This window comes from Neolamprologus multifasciatus, chromosome 17 (genome assembly GCF_963576455.1).
Source record: "Neolamprologus multifasciatus chromosome 17, fNeoMul1.2, whole genome shotgun sequence".
NCBI lineage: Eukaryota > Metazoa > Chordata > Actinopteri > Cichliformes > Cichlidae > Neolamprologus > Neolamprologus multifasciatus.
In genome coordinates, this window is record NC_140455.1 from 36229615 (window position 1) to 36245805 (window position 16191).

The 16191-nt window shown below is 41.9% G+C and overlaps 2 protein-coding genes across 4 annotated transcripts in view; both read right to left on the reverse strand.

The window, feature by feature from the left end:
- Positions 1–10377, reverse strand: part of LOC146499794 (chemokine-like protein TAFA-2) — a 124208-nt gene extending 113831 nt beyond the window's left edge. For both annotated transcript variants that reach the window (XM_085138600.1, XM_085138599.1), the window contains exon 1: positions 9418–10377. The gene's annotated coding sequence lies outside the window, so the exon portion shown is untranslated. The remainder of the gene's footprint in view (positions 1–9417) is intronic.
- Positions 10378–10497: 120 nt separating this feature from the next.
- etv6 (ETS variant transcription factor 6) overlaps positions 10498–16191 on the reverse strand; it is a 40440-nt gene continuing 34746 nt past the window's right edge. For both annotated transcript variants that reach the window (XM_085138582.1, XM_085138583.1), the window contains exons 5-8: positions 14173–14796; positions 13907–14049; positions 11236–11336; positions 10498–11115 (exon numbers count right to left, since the gene is read on the reverse strand). In XM_085138582.1, the coding sequence (XP_084994708.1) occupies positions 11013–11115; positions 11236–11336; positions 13907–14049; positions 14173–14796 (971 nt within the window). In that variant the 3' untranslated portion in view covers positions 10498–11012. The remainder of the gene's footprint in view (positions 11116–11235; positions 11337–13906; positions 14050–14172; positions 14797–16191) is intronic.

The window sequence follows — 16191 nt, forward strand, 5'->3', positions numbered from 1 at the left end:
ATTACGCAGCCTTAATTTTAGATTTGCTTTGATTTCAGTGAACGGCATGCTTCTCCTGAGCCCTACAGTGAGGTGCAGAAACAGCTCTGTGAGGTTGAAATTAATAGGATGGCCATAGCTATTTCCTGACTCTTCATCCTCTTGGGACCCTGCAGCTCTGTTTTTCTGCGGTCTTCTCATCCTGTTACTAATGCCTGACTCTGTGTAACCCTTATCTCCATGCTCGCTACAAGGCCTGATAGGACTCTGTGTGTAAGCAATTAAAACGGCTTATTTGCCAGATAAGTGGGGGACAGCGGTCCGATATGAAAGCCACAGGCTGCCAATATCACGTCTTTAGGTTACAACCCCCGGGTTAAATAGCCCGAGGGCACGGAGTGAACCAAATGAGGCATAGAGCTCTATGTGTGTGTGTGCGTGTAGAGGGCAAGAAATTCTGCCACAGGGAACACACAAAAAATGTGAAAAATAAAGTTTTTCAAAACTAAGTGCACCCATAAGCCAACAGCACCTTTAGCAACTATAACTTGAATTAATCCTTTTCTATATTCTGTATTTTAGTGTCATTATTGTGGAGGAGCTGTTGTTCACAGAGTCGCTTCAGTTCGCTGACGTTTGCAGGCATTCATTTATGCACAGCTCTCTTAAGGTCACAGTCAGGTTGAAGCCATGTTTAGTCTTTCGCTAATCGTACTGTCAAGAAGCAACATTAACATGCTAACTAATGTCTGTAGACTCTGAGATGTAGTTCTTGGAATTTTTACAATTTCTTTGAGCATTGCAAGGTGTGATGTCGAGCTGAATTTGCTGGGACAGTCCACTCCTATGAAGACTGGTAAGCGGCGTGGAATGAAACACTAGTAATCCAGGGTTTGAACCCGTTCTTGGCATCAGTAGTCGGCTTGTCATTTCAATCAGGCAACTTACATGTTAAATGACATTTTTAAAGCAGTTTAATTTTAGTTTGGTTGACTCTGAGATCATCTCTCCCTTTGAAATGTTACAAACAAAATTGGAGAGAGATCCTACAGGTGGATGCCAGGGTGGTGTAGGCTTTGGCAGGCAGGAATGCATGAGAAGTAATGGGAAATCTTGCAGCTTAAATGCACCAGCAAATTGCGAGGGTGTGTTTGGTACAGGGTGTAAGGGAAGGAAGTTGCTAGCTTGAACTAGCTCGCAGGCACTGCTCAATTTAAGTTTTTCATTTTATACTGTAAAAGAAAGAAGAATATGTTACATTTTTTCATTTGCTTAACTGTTTTGCTAATCGTATCATTTCATGTATATTTGAGTTTGTCATTTTTTAATAGTTAACTTTGTATTTGCACCCACAAATTGTCACTTATTAAAGAGTGACTCATTACATCTCTTTGTTGTAGGTCTGCATTATAATACAATGTTCCATTGCATAATTAGCCTTACCAATGCTTTTCCTGTAATGGTACACATTAGCATTTGCATATACAGATATCTGACAAACCAAATTATACTGTTATCGTTGCTCTTAACTGACTGCTTCATCAAAATCTGACAGTTAAAAACTGCTTGCAACAAGATAAATTGCGGTCTTTTACAGTATTTTTGACAGCACTTCTGTGATGTAACATGTTCTCTGTCATTTAAGTTAACCTTCCAGTCTCTGAATTCTTTGTACAGATTGGCATGGCTGTTAGCAAATTGGTTATGTTTCTCTGTTGATATGTGGAGCCTTTAAACATCTTTTACAGATGGTTTTTGAGTGCTTTCTCATCACTGTGTGAGAATTGCTGTGTGCTTTTTTTTTTTAATCCACAACTCGATAAAACCTAAAGATTCTCACTTTAAGGATTCAAACCTGATTTAACATTATAAAACAAAGTCTGGTCTCTGGTCATGTTAGATGTCTTCAGCTATAAATGTCACAGATGAGCTGGCAGCTGTGAAGTTCAACCTTTCCTGTCTGTTCTATTTATTATTGTGTCTGCATTCTAAAATGTATCTATACCTTCAAAACATGACACACTGGAACAAAAACTGCCGCCGTCACAGTGTTGTAATATTCATACAATGTTTTGCCATTTAACACGGTTACACTGATATCCAAAAACTTTGAAAAATAGATCAGTTGACATTTTCTTTCATTATTGTCTGGCTGCTTTATTTTTAGAAGGAACAATTATTCATTTTTTTTTTTTTAAACAGATATATGAAAATAATCTGCAGCTGTTGTTCAGTAGTTCTTAACAGTGTAATAACTTGTAATTGCAGAGAAAGAATAAGATGTTTTTTGTTCATGAGTGATGATCCATAAAGTCTTTTTTCCTATCTGTGAAGCCTGGACATGTTCACCATCGACTGTAGAGTTAGCACAAAGACTGAAAAACAGAGAGTTGTAAAAATGTGTGAAACTTCAGCTAAATCTAATGTTACACATTTTAATGTGTAATGATAACATAACATAACTAAAGTTAAAATCTTATTATAATACAAACATTAGGCAATTACGCTAAAAGCTACAGCTAAATATTTAACTAGCCTAGCTTGGTAGTTAGTGCAACTCTGCTAAGCTAGGCTAGCTAAATATTTAGCTAGCCTAGCTTAGCAGAGTTGCACTAACTACTATCTGTACAGCCTTTAGCGAGGGACGTTAACTTAAGCCAAACACTATTATATATGTACATGTATTGTTTAACAATGTATTTACTAGGTGACCTTGCAACTCTGCTAAGCTAGGCTAGCTAAATATTTAGCTAGCCTAGCTTAGCAGAGTTGCACTAACTACTATCTGTACAGCCTTTAGTGAGGGATGTTAACTTAAGCCAAACACTTAAATCTATTATATATGTACATGTATTGTTTAACAATGTATTTACTAGGTGACCTTGTTAGTTTCATTTAAAAATAAATTCAAGGGCTTGAAATCTTATATTTGGTACAGTTTGGCAAAGCCTTAAAAAGCCAAACCATTATATAAATTAACTGGTTGAATAGATCATCAGACAATCCTCACAGACAATCACAGAGCAGCCTGCTGTTGGAACACATTCAGGTAAATATAAGAAATCAGTAACTGAGGTAGAGTTTAAATACAGCAGGCTCACAGCAAAGAAACTTTTTGAAGTATACCCATCACATCAGGTTTATTTAATTTTTACAATAAAGTTTCAAATCCATCTACAAGCTGTAACAAATACCAGCAGCTCAACGTTTCTCAAGCCGGCGGTCTCTTGTGGATTGCCGTATCGGCTTCAAAAACAGGCGTGAGATATAAGAACATGGATAGATTGGATAGAAAAAGCGAAAGCAGCAGATTTCACTCTGTAGACGACGCAGCAGATTGACGCAGGAGGAGAAGACTTCGACCTTGGTCTCGACCTGAACAAACTGTAATGAGTTCTGAACTTTCTGCCTCAGCTCAGTATTGTTGTGGTTTTCAGAGTGCTGAGAGCTGGCAAACAGGATATTGAGTCCCAGATGGGCTTTGGCTCACATCATGAAAGTACTGGAGGCCCACAGCTCTGCACACGCCATCAGCCATCGAAATGAAACTGAGGGAAGGGGATGAGTGGAGGAGATGTGAGAAGAAGGGCGAGGCAAGAAGTTTTTCTGCTGTCCAAAATATGAGTTGGTGTGTTTGGTTGGAGGCTTTCGGAGGCTGGAGTTATCCTGCGTGACGGGCGCGTGTTTAGAAGCCACTGGGCCACACAGAAAGCAACACTAAGACGCTGCTGAAGAGATAAAACAGCCACATGGGGGGAATCCTGGACACAGACCAGTGGATACCCGTTTTTCCCTCAACATCTTTTTCGGTCGCTCTCACCCTTCTTGTGTCTCTCCGTCTTTTTTCCTTCCTCTGCATGAAATAGGATCACATTTAACTGGAGGAGGACTTTCATGTGGAGGAGGAGGACAGCGTGCAACGAAGAAAACATGGCTCTTCCAGCAAAGGGACACTCAGGGATGGATTGAGAGGGAAAAAATATTCAGAGCGTATGATGCAGAGGAAGTATAGGAAAAACTAAATTTCAGCAGCTGTAACAGATCTGTTACTTTCCATCATATTCCCAATTTTGGAATGTTTTTGTAGGACATTGAAAGTATTTTTGAACTCTGGACTTGTGGTTATTTTTCCTACACTTCAGGGAATTCCAGACATACCAGAGAATATCACATTTTGCAATTTACAGATTCAGGACCAACATTCAAAGTGAGAGCAGGTGGTGTATATAACCTTGCCATGCGAAGGTTGTAAAGATTGTCTTAAAAGTGTAGCTATTCTGTTTGATTTGTCTGAAATCGACAGTAAAGTTATCAGTCAGTTCAATAATCTGTTACATGTCTTCATTTAGTGTCACCACAATCAGATTCCTGTGCACATATCCACAGAAAAAGCATGAACATGAATAAAATACCTTTAAGGTTTGGAATACTGGGGGAAGGACTGTGTCAGAACTACTGTGACAGCATCAAACCAAGGAAGCAAAAAATAAAGAACTGGTGTGAGATCGTTTACATGTACCCACAGCATTTATGAGCGACGAGGAAAGTAACGAATACCGGCTCAGGGAGGATGGACTGAAAATTAATGACCATTTGAGAGCTGAAAGTTCTGGAAATTTAAGGAAAATGTGGAAATGACATGATCACAAAAACATGTTTTTTTTGTCCAAGTATCTTTGAGTGGAAGGAAATAACTGGGACTGGGATGAGGTAATCCATTACTTAGACATGATATGGAATAGAGTTGCTGGTAGGTTTTAAATTCCTAACAAGATTAGAAAATTAAAAAATTAAAATAGTATTTATAGCATTGCTGATTCTCCTGGTCTTGATTTGCATGTTTTACCTTATTGGTAAAACTGCCAAAAATTAAAAATACCTCTGTCATTGCTGTTAACCTTTCCATTAAACGTAAAACGCATTCATTCAATAAATATTTTTTGAGGTCAAATCATAAGAAATTTATCGCTTAAATAAAAAGATTTTTTTCACAATAAAGTACTAATAAAAGAGGAATACAGTACTGCTTAATGGCAGAGTGAGAGGGTGATAACGTTCCTTTATATCATACAACACTTTGAAAAAGAGCACAGTGCTTTACAACTTATTAGATCAGTGTGAGGACTTCGCCACAGCTGCCCCAAATTTACAGTATTTTTTAACCAGGTATTGAATTTCACCGATTACAGAAATGCCCATAAACATCAGCAAAAAGACGGGTGTATGAACGTGAAGTTCCCATGACATTTTTTTTATAGTTTTGCCCATCCTCACTCGGCTATTTTAAGTATAATAACTGAGTTTGCTTATTTATAACTGTAGTTGTACTTTTTTGTAATGGTTCTATTTGTTTTGATTACGGTTTCTTTTTTTTTAATGTAATAGGTAATTTCCAAAATATTTTTTATGCATCTGTAATGGTGAATCCACCAGTATACACAAGTCTTTAATAGTTGTGATATTTTAAATTGTAAATATATCATTATTATTATTATTATCCATGATTTTTTACATTTACCATTAACATTGAAGTCCAGTTTGCTCCAATATGAGTATAAAACATGAAATGAGTTTGCTATTTAAATAAATAACAGTATTATTTTTAGTTTTAAACATGTTTTTGACAGATTTCTAAAATATTTGTGTTTTCTTGCTTTTATGACAGGTGGTCGAATAAGGAATGTATTTATCACGGACCTTCAAGTCACCATTTATAACCTCCAGTTGTATATTTATATGTGCCTCTGTGATTTTAATTGTAAGAAAGTCTCCTATCATAAATTTTATCCATCTTTTCTTACAACTTTCCATAGTTTTTAACAGAAATTGCTCCACCGGTGTGTAATTTCCCCACTGCTTATCACTACATTGTAATGCTTTGCAGTGAATCACAGCTACCAGACCCAAAATCATTTTTTATGTTCCTGTAATGGTTGTAAGGTTTACAGCTGCAGAAGCCTTTAGGCGGATACTTGAAGCCCAGATGGGGAAAACAGTTGGCAGCAGGTTAATGTTATTACATGAAAAAGAAAAAAATGATTAATTCCTTTAGGACATTTCAAAATATATGTCATAGATAGAAAAAGCGTGTGATGAACACAAATAGAGCCATTTTTAAAATGCATAGTAATTAATAAGCTCACAGCAGTAGAGTCAGGATGGACAACACTGTAATAAACAGTACATTGCCCGTTGTTGTTACAGAAGAGTATAAACATTTCTTTAAATGGTTAAATTCAATCACTGCCTTCATTACAATAAATGTTGTCAATTTATCATTTTCTACTTTATGATTTCCCACAAGAAGCTGAACTTTTTTGCCTTATTTTCACTGTAAAACATGGCAGCACGAGAGTGAGCTTTTAAACAGTTTAAACCAGTTTTTTTGGAGTGCACATGTGTGGATTTTCCTCTTACAGTCAGGCATCCGGGTCAGGCTGCCTATCAATCAGCCCCGTGATTGACAGGCAGCCTGTTCAGGGTGGATTCAGCTGGGATCGGCTCCTGGTAATGAATCACTTTTCTTATACGCTACTACCTGATCAAGATGGATCTTTGTCACCATACACTGAGCCAGCTTCCTACTCTATAACCCGGTGAACATCCAATGAATGCTTATGTTCAGAAACACAAAGACAAAAAACACACTGACAAATCTGTGTAATTAACATTTACGCTGAAGGCTTTGAACCAGCTCTGAATATTCAAACTCCTGAAAGGAAATGTGGGAAATAAAGTGGAAGAAGCAAAGCGAGAAAAGAATCTAATCAGAAGGAGAAGACCGAGGTCAGAGCAGGAAATATATCGGAACCTTTCGCTGCTTTCATATCATTTCTGCAGAGCTCCTGTTTATTCAGCGGCTGGTGAATTTGTTTTAGTTCAGATGAAACAGAGAGAGAGGCGAGCGAGCTGCACATCAAATAGAATGAGAAAGGGAGTGAGGAGGGGGGAGAGAAAAAGCCTCTCGCTCCCTACTTACATCAAACAACCGCACAGCGGGTGCCAATCAGCTGCCGATATTTTACACAAATTTCAATCATTTTCTGTTGAGGAGAGAGCAAAGTCGCGTATCAAGGAGCCGCAGCAGAGCACCTGACCTCCTCTGAGGTCTTTCATTTGAGAGATGAGGTGGATTAAAAAATAAATAAATCCCAGAGCAGTTTGCATGCAGACATTCAAAAGAGTCTCTGTACAAGAGAAAGTCTCATCTCAAAGATTTTATTTTATAGAACTAGTCGTTGGAAAGAGTCTAACAGGGTGGTCAATAGCGTGCCTCACAGGCAGGTCAAAAAATGATTTTAATGAATGAATCAACCTCCTTGAATCACTCTGCTGCTCAGGGTTTTATTACTTTGGTATGACTTCAAATCAGGACACCTTCCATCATGATTGATTTGTGCAGTTCCTGTTTACTCTCTAACTAAAACCCCCAAAGAAAAAGAAGTTTCCAGGCTAATTCAGAGACAGCCCCCACCTCCCGCTGATGCTTGTGTGTTGCCCGTCACAGCTGTTCGGCGGCAGTGCCGGGTCGGCCTGGTTGGCGAGGAGCAGCGGACCATGAAGCCTCAGTGTCACTGCTTCGGATCAATGGCCAGGCAGAGCCAGGACGAGGTCGTGTGACCTGCCCCTAAAAGGTGACATTGGCCGAGCCGCCGGTGCTGGCCAGGCAGCCGGCACCAGTTCGCCCAGCTGGACCCAGGTAGGGGGCCCGGTTTGACCTGAGCCAGGCGAGCTTAGAGCCATTAAAGCTCATCGTTCGCGCCGGAGGAGCTGCTGCTAATGCTTCCAGCTAATTGCGGACTGCTGGGGCTGCCAGTTCTTTTTCTGAGGGGAAGAAGAGTTTGGCTGCTAAAAAAAAAAAAAAAAAAAAAGTCGCTATTAGTTGCCAGATGATGTCATAGTGTGGTTTGCTCCAGCCCTGTGCTGAGACACAGCAGTGGTGGAAGAGGGCTGACCCTTTATTCAGTACACTCACATAAAAATATTCCAAGCAAATGCTCCGAGTGAAAGGAAACGAGACAGAAGATTTATTCTACATGTTCCACTTAGACTGAACTACTTCATATACTGTGTTTGCTCAGATCAGTGGTTCCCAACTTAGGTGCAGCGCTCCTCCAGATAGGGAGGGAAAAGTCTCTCAGTTTTTCTCCAAGGAGCCACATCAGAAAAGATCTCAAAAGGTCATCGTGTTTATGTTAAATTGGAATATGAAAAGTAGCCGCAGCTATATTTGAAAACATAGTTTCATGTGTGAGCATGTAGTTACTTAGATTTGTGTACTTTTAAATGGATCTGTAGCTTATTTTTTAATCTATTAATCCTATCCAGCAGGGATTGTGACGAGTGGCTGCTATTAGATATGGAAACATGAAGCTGCTGACAGTAACTGGAGCTTTAGCGTTGTTTCATTTAGCGTTTTTAAAGCTAAACGTTGTAATTGGATAAAGGTCGAGAGAGAGGTGGAGTGGCAAGTTACCCGGACGCGTGATGTCAAAATAAAGGTCGAGGGGATGGGGAGGGTAAGACGAGGAAGACAGCAACTGAAAGAGGGCTCCACGCTAATTTAAAGGTGGTTTAGATCATCATGAGGAGCTTTTTAACCTTTAGAAGTGAGTTGGATTGTGGGACATGATTTTGGAAATACAGTCACAAAAACAGGTGAAATTCTGCTGTTTAAGCAAGCTGATAATTATTTTTTAAAAACGTGCTCCTAAAAGTTGTTTTTACATCAGGCCAGTGTGTGCTTAGACTCCATCTCATCAGGTTTTATTCCTCTGCTTCCTGTTTCACTTTGGAAATGAAAACCTCACGTCTTGTGGCAGCAGCAGCCCATGTGAACCTCCAGCTACTGTGTCACACCATTTCATCATCGCAGGGTTTATTTGCTTCTGGTGAAACCACGTTAGCCTCAGAACAGGAGGTCAAGCTGATAAAATGAGTCCACTCACATCTGTAGTCTTATATACACACGAAGTTTCTCACTTGCACTAAAATCAGAGCACACAAGCATGACCCCAGGTCCAGGATCATCTGCTCCAGACTCCAGTGCAGACTACCGTTTATTGACTGAGTGAAGCTAGACTGTCACCTCTGCCTGCTCTACACCATCCAGGACTCCCAGTGAGGCGGCATTGATTTGAGGTGGTGAAATTAACTGAATTGTTTGCAGAGTTTAGCGGCAGTGACTGACAATGAGAAAACTGCACCTCCTAAAGCCTGACTCTTCTACTTTCTTTTGCAGGAGTTACTGCAATTAGAACAAAAAATAGATCCAAATTGATTTTCTGGTTATTAGGGGGGACAATGCAAATATGACTATTTTTAATGGGGAGAGGCTCGATTGGACAAATGCGACACTTGAGTGGTTTTTACGCGCTGACCGGCGAGTCTTCCCGCCACCCACCCAGGGCCGTGAATGACCGCTTGCATGGCTCTTACCTGTAGTTGTCCCACTCCCTTCCCGCACTTTAACGCCCTATTAAACCATCGGTGAGGCTGCTGGTGTTACAATCCAGTGACGTCCTTGTGCTCTGGAGACATTTGCGTCCTGGGGGAAAAAACAAACCAAAAAAAAACAAAAAAATGGGAGTGGTGGCTTTTCTTGCCCCTCCGGATGAACTCGAACAGGCTTATTGCTTTCGATTATTCGTCTTTTTAAAAGAGCGGTGACGGCACCTCATCCACCACAGAGGTGAGTCTCCTGAATCCAAACCCTTTGTTTTAATCCCGATAGTCCACAAACCCGACGGAAGCCTGCACAGCTGTCTTATTAGGTTCAAACGGGTCCTGTTGTGCGCAATAGACGGGTGATAATCACCCGTGATATCAGCTCGCACTCTTCAGATGGAGTGAGGTGGATCCCATTAGTCACTTCAGCCCACAGTCTTTGCTCAGCCGCGTCTCCTCGCAGTCTGACAGCTCCGCTCCGTGCGCACTAACTTTTATGGAGACTCCAGAGCGCACGGCGCGCATCCGCTACCTCTGCTGGTAGCGTTACAGTAATCGGATTACCGCTATTGACGTAAACGTCACAGAAGAATGGGTGATCATTTAAAATGGTATTTTTAAAGCTGAAAACAATAACACAAATGTGTGTTAACGGGTGTTTTATAATGCATAAAGGCGAGGCTCAAAGCTGCTGCAATTATATGTTAGGAGACAGAAAGCGAGAAGAATGTGAGAGTGATCCAGAAGTAGTGCAAGGAGTGAAGCAGGAACTATAAATGATGACTAATCAGTGATTGGTTGCTTTCGTTACTACACACGTGCCAGGTCATCAATAACGCCAATGAAAAGCTAGATTCTCAGGCACGTGCCACCTGTCCGTCCCCTATTTAACCTTGTGCACTTAAAAACACAGAAAACAGCCTTTAGGCGTTTGTTCCACTCACTGAAGTGTTGATCTGCTGCAGACATCCATCCACATGCCGAGGCTTCCGCCAGCAAAAGTTGTCCACTACTGCCATCATGTGGACATATGATGCACTGCACCCCGAGAGAAATCACATAGAGCTCATGTCTGATCAAAAAGTTGTTTATTCCATGGTGAAAACATCCCGGTCACACACTCTCACACTCACACACACAGACAAATTTCTTTCTTTCATTCTTTTTTTTCTTTTTGTTTTTTAGAAACAGCAAAATTCCTTTGTATAATGCATGTGAGGAGACAAAAACGATCAAACAGTGACATAAGCACAAAGTGATTGGCTTTTGCAGCTCGGAAAGAGAAGGAAACACTTAAAAGAGAGACCTTTCAGTTCGTCCGTCCGAAAGATCCAAAAACACCCGATGCTGTTTTTTTTTTCTTTTTTTCCCCAGGTTAATATCATCCTAAGGCCATGTTAGGAAAGACTGCATTTCATGCCTCTCCCTGTAGGAACGACACCACTGAACACCTGTGCACTCTTTAATTTCAATGTGGATTTTTCGAGCTGCTTCTGAAAGGCATCAGCGGCTGTAGTAGTAGTAATAGTAGAAGTAGTAGTAGTAGTAGTAGTAAGCAGTTTATGGACTCGCTTTCCCAGAGTTCCTCAGCATTCCTCCTTGATGTAGATTTGTTCGTCTGTGTCCGACTCCAGGTGCTCCAGCCTGTCCGTCTGTCCGTTCATTATCTCGTCAGGGGTTTTCATGAATCTGTGGCACAGACGAGTTCAGCAAATTATTCAAAAATCCTGTTTTAATTTGTTTTATTAGACTCAAAAAGTAAATAACGGTTCGGTGCAGCGAGACAAGTTTGAAAAGAAGATGATGTACCTGAACAGAAGCCTTTGGCCAGGTTCTTTCCTGATAATGTTCAGTTTGTAGTAGTGTCTCAGTGCTCGCGACATCTTCTCGTACGTCATGTTGGTCCTGTTCTGTAAGAGTTAAAACAGCACGAGTGTCATGAGTGGCGCTGTCAGTGTGACAGTGAGAGGACTTGTCCTTAATTTAAGAGCAACGTTTTTTTTGGCCACTTGGTGTCAGTAAAAGTCCACAAAGCTGAAAAGACAGCAAGATCCTGTTTGTATAGTGCACTTCAAATTTTCTAAAGTTAATGTTTCAGCAAATAATTATTCATTTACACAACCAGCAGGCAGGAGGAGGTAGGAGATACGCAACCAAACAAGAGGCCAAAAAAACAACATACACCTGAGGGGCACTGGAATCCCCATCATCCAGGAAGTCAAGCCATCAAAAGGTATTTTTTGTATGCACAAAACTTTTGACACTTCACGTAGTTGTGGTTTCAGTGTCAGAGCTCAAAATGTTTTTGGAACATTTTCAGTCACAGGGTTTGTCGTTGTGCGATGGCACCTGCTCTTTGGAGCTAACATTTAGTCACGTGTTGCTAACCGGTTAGCTAAAGCTTGTCCTGCACTGCAGAGCTGGGGCGCTCTACAGCAGGATCACATCTGCTGAAGCACAAATTCATCTTAATTCCATCCATCTTCATCCGCTTTATCCGTTCCCAGGCCAGCCGAGAGATATAATCTCTCCAGCGTGTCCTGGGTCTGCCCCGGGGCCTCCTCCTGGTGGGACATGCCTGGAACACCTCACCCAGGAGGCACCCAGGAGGCATCCTTGTCAGATGCCCGAACCACCTCAGCTGGCTCCTTTCGATGTGAAGCAGCAGCGGCTCTACTCTGAGCCCCTCCCGGATGGCCGAACTTCTCACCCTATCTCTAAGGGAGAGGCCAGCCACCCTTCGGAGGAAGCTCATCTTAATTGTTGGCCAAAATTAACAAAACAAAAGTAGCGTTTTATCACAAATACTGGTGTTATTCTTCTAATGTTGTGTTTTCACTCAGCACATAAAAGCACGAGCTGCACGACTCTAGCGCTGCATCTGCATCACTTACTGTGGTGAAGAGAGAGCTGAGCGTGAAAGGGAAGTTGTTGAGCTACAGGTTGAGCTACATTCCTGGAAGAAGATCACAGAGGAGATGATCTTTCTCGGACTAGATCCTCTACTCCTCCCCTTCGAAGGGAGCCAGCTGAGGTGGTTCATGAACACTTCCAGGTGTTTAACCCTTTAAGACCTACCATAGAACCAAGTCCGCCAGAGCTTATATTATATGTTTACATGCTGTGGAGCCATTTTTGGGAGCATTTCAAGTTGCTATACATCAATACAAACATTATAGCCCAGATTTTAATAATATGTCTGCATTAAGTGCATAGTAATTACATAAATTGCAAAAAAGTGCAATAAACTACAAAATAATTTAAAATCGTTTTTGTTTTTTTAACATATATTTCTAGTTAGAGAAATTTAAGAGGCTTATCCCTCAAAACTGTAAATACAAAAAAGTTGCACAAAATAGTTTCCCACCACAGGAAATTTATTTTGAGTGTCTTCATAGTTTTATTTTTTAAATACACCAATTTTTATATACTGCAGGAAAAACGAAAATAAATATTATAATACAAATTTGCAAAAAAGCAGCATATGCATCAAAATAAACTATTTCCAGCAGTGCAATATGAGTCCTAAGCATCCCAGAAACGACACAGAAAGTCATAAAGTCAAAGATAACTTTTAAAAACACCAGTATAGGCTCATGAGGCCCTGATGGTAAAAAAGTACATTTCTGTGAAAATGACGTCACTTCCGGTTCCGGGCAGGTCATGGCGGACATGCGATAGTTCGTGCTGATGGACGTAGGAAGTGTTACAAACAGCTGATCGGATTGGCAAAGCCTGTTTCTTAAATATTGTGTTTTTGTTGCTGCAAGTGCTTTTTATGCAGTTTTTGCAAAGCTATATGTGGAAGGAAACTGTGACCGAGGACAAGCTGATGGCATAAGATGTAAGTACAACTCCTCCGGTTTCATATGCAAAAAGAATTATTGTGCTAGCTCACGTGGTTGCAGAGCTACCGGGATTTAAAAATAGTTACGCAAAACAGAGCGTGCTGCTGCTCCGACTGGTTTTAAAGGGTTAAGACATGTCCTACTAGGAGGACACCATAGATGAGATCCAGGACACCGTGGAGAGATTGGCTCTGACATCACCGATTTATTTCATCACAAAGCCTGGCTAACGCACAGGTAGTGTCCTTACAGCTAAGACAGATGAAACACTAAATCCATCAGTGCGTCTGTGTTTACACTGAGCTGCTGAACTTTACATCTCATCTCTTTAATCATCCTATCAGCATTTCTACCAGAGTGATGAAAAGAAGCATCTGTTGTGCCAGGAAACATTTGTTAGGACTATAAAACTGAAACAAGTCGACAAAATTGTCAGAAAAAACCCCAAAAAGCAAAAGTTCACTATTCAGTGATTAAGGTGCCTAATTAATCAAGTCTCTGTCCTGATGTTTTATAAGAAAAAACGAGTTAGTGCAGCTTTATTATTGCAGGAATGACGATAAAGTCCCTTCTGTTGTGCTGCTCTTTTATATGCACTGCACATAACCACTGAACACCGTGTGTGTGTGTACCTTGTGATTCCCCCAGAGCCTGGCCAGGCCGTTGGGGTCCATGATGCGGAAGACTTTGCTTTCCGGATCCTCCCAGCGGATGTAGTTCTCGTACCTGCTGTCTGAAAGGAGCTGGTAGACGTAGTCCCACAGCAGCCTGCAGTCTGCCAGAACCCAACAGGGAAAAGATTGAGTGAGCTGCTACCAGCAGATTCTCTGAAAAAGTTCTCATGCAGATGCCGCCTTACGCGGCTTTGATCCTCGGCTCCGTCGCCGCTAAATCTTACCTGCTATCCGCCCAATGGGCATCTGCTGCTCCTCTGGAGGAGACACGGGCATGATGACGTGGTTCCTGTAGAGCGCCTCCTCCTGCTGCTGCTGTAGTAACTGCTGCTGTTGTTGCTGCTGATGCTGCTGTTGGTGCTGCTGGGCTAGCTGATGATGGTGTCCGTGGACTTTGCCCTCACGGCCGTTCTCCAGCGTCACCTGAGACAGGGGTCCTCCGCGGTTGTGCCTGAAGTCCATGCCAGCAGCCCCGCCACTCCTGTTCGGACTGAGGAGCAAAGGGTTCATGATGGCGCTGGGCATGAGTTGGATGACGCGAGGAGGGCCTGCCTCCTGGCCCCCGGGGCTGCCTGGACAGGGGGCTTCTCTGGGTGTAGCGCAGCGCCCGTTGGGTGCAGCCGGGGACACCGACAACGGGTACATTTCCTCCGGCAGGTGGTGATTGCTGTCGGGCAGCTGGGAGAAGGTTTGCAGGGAGTCCTCATTGGCGGGGCGAGGGTGGTTCGGCTCAGTGGGCGATCGCCGCGGGGCCAGGTGGTGCGGCGAGCGGGAGCGGTGCCGCAATTCGATGGTTGGTGGATGCTGGGGGATGGGTTCTGTACCACGTGGTCCCCGTCGTACCGTTTCTGAGAGCAGAGTTTACAGAGTGTAATAAATGTGTAAACACAGAACAGTCTCCTATAACATCTTGATGCGTCTCAATCATCCAGGAAAATAAATCTCCAAAAGTTGATTCTGTTCATCTGGACGCAGCGTTTTCTGGGAGAAACGTTTCGTCATTCATCCAGGTGACGTCTTCAGTCTCAGCTGACTGCAGGTTTCCCCCAATCTTATAAACAGGACATTTGCATAATGACTGAAACCAGCCCACAGAAGGAACAATGGGCTGGGAGGTCAGTTCCTTAATCATAATTATGCAAATTCTCAAGACCATTGATCAACAACCACTGATCAATGGCCATGAGTACCATTCACAGAGTTGGGGAATGGCTGCAATCACAGCATTGTAAGATGGTGACAGATGGACCCTTAGGCCCCCTCCTCGATTCAGAGATGGTCTTTCCCTTTTCATGTAAATGGCCTCCTTGACTCCACGCTCCCATTCCCCAACTCTCTGTGAATGGTACTCATGGCCATTGATCAGTGGGTTTTGGTCAGTGGTTGTTGATCAATGGTCATGAGAATTTGCATAATTATGATGAAGGAACCAAGGTTATTATCGTTAACGAAAACTAACGAAATAACGAAAACTAGAAGTGAAAAAACATTTTCGTTAACGGAAATAAAAATAAAAACAAAAAAAGGAAAACTAACTAAAACTATAATGAGTGTTCACAAAACTAACTAAAATTAACTGAATTTATAGCAAAAATGTGTTTAGTTTTCGTTGACGTGTGCGTGTCATACAATAGTCAAGGGTGAAAATGAAGTTTAGTTTCCAGATTTTTTTCTTGCTGTGTCTCATTATGCCAGCAGGGGGCAGCACGTTAGTCGAGTCGTCTGTGTTGCTGCTCCGTCCACGCGCAGAATCATGTCAGGAAAAGTCGGGAGCCAGAGTCCAATTTGGGATTACTTTGAATATGACTGTGTTTTGGATAAAGCAAGTGTCTTGTAGTGGAAACAGACAAATTATGAGGAACATTTCTAAAGGGAAAAAATCCCACAAACCTTAAAGTGCACTTGAAAAGCTCACACAAGAAGGCTAACCTAGCTTACCTTGAGAAGGTAAGGGAGCACACTCAACCCTCATCCCCAGAAAACAGAAGCTAACCCCAGGCAAGGCAGCGTGATGCATCCCGAGACAACAGGACGGGGATATCTACACAACTGTGTGAGTCAATTACCTTCAAAAAGTTTATCAATTCACTTGAACCAAAATTACGAACACCCGGTGCTGCGAGAGTTAATAGTCTCATTGGGGCCAAGATATACGTTTTATAGTTGCCTGGTATCAATGGTTGTTCATCTGCCTTTATTTATTTATTTATTTATTTATTTAAAGAACCCATAGGTGGGAATGT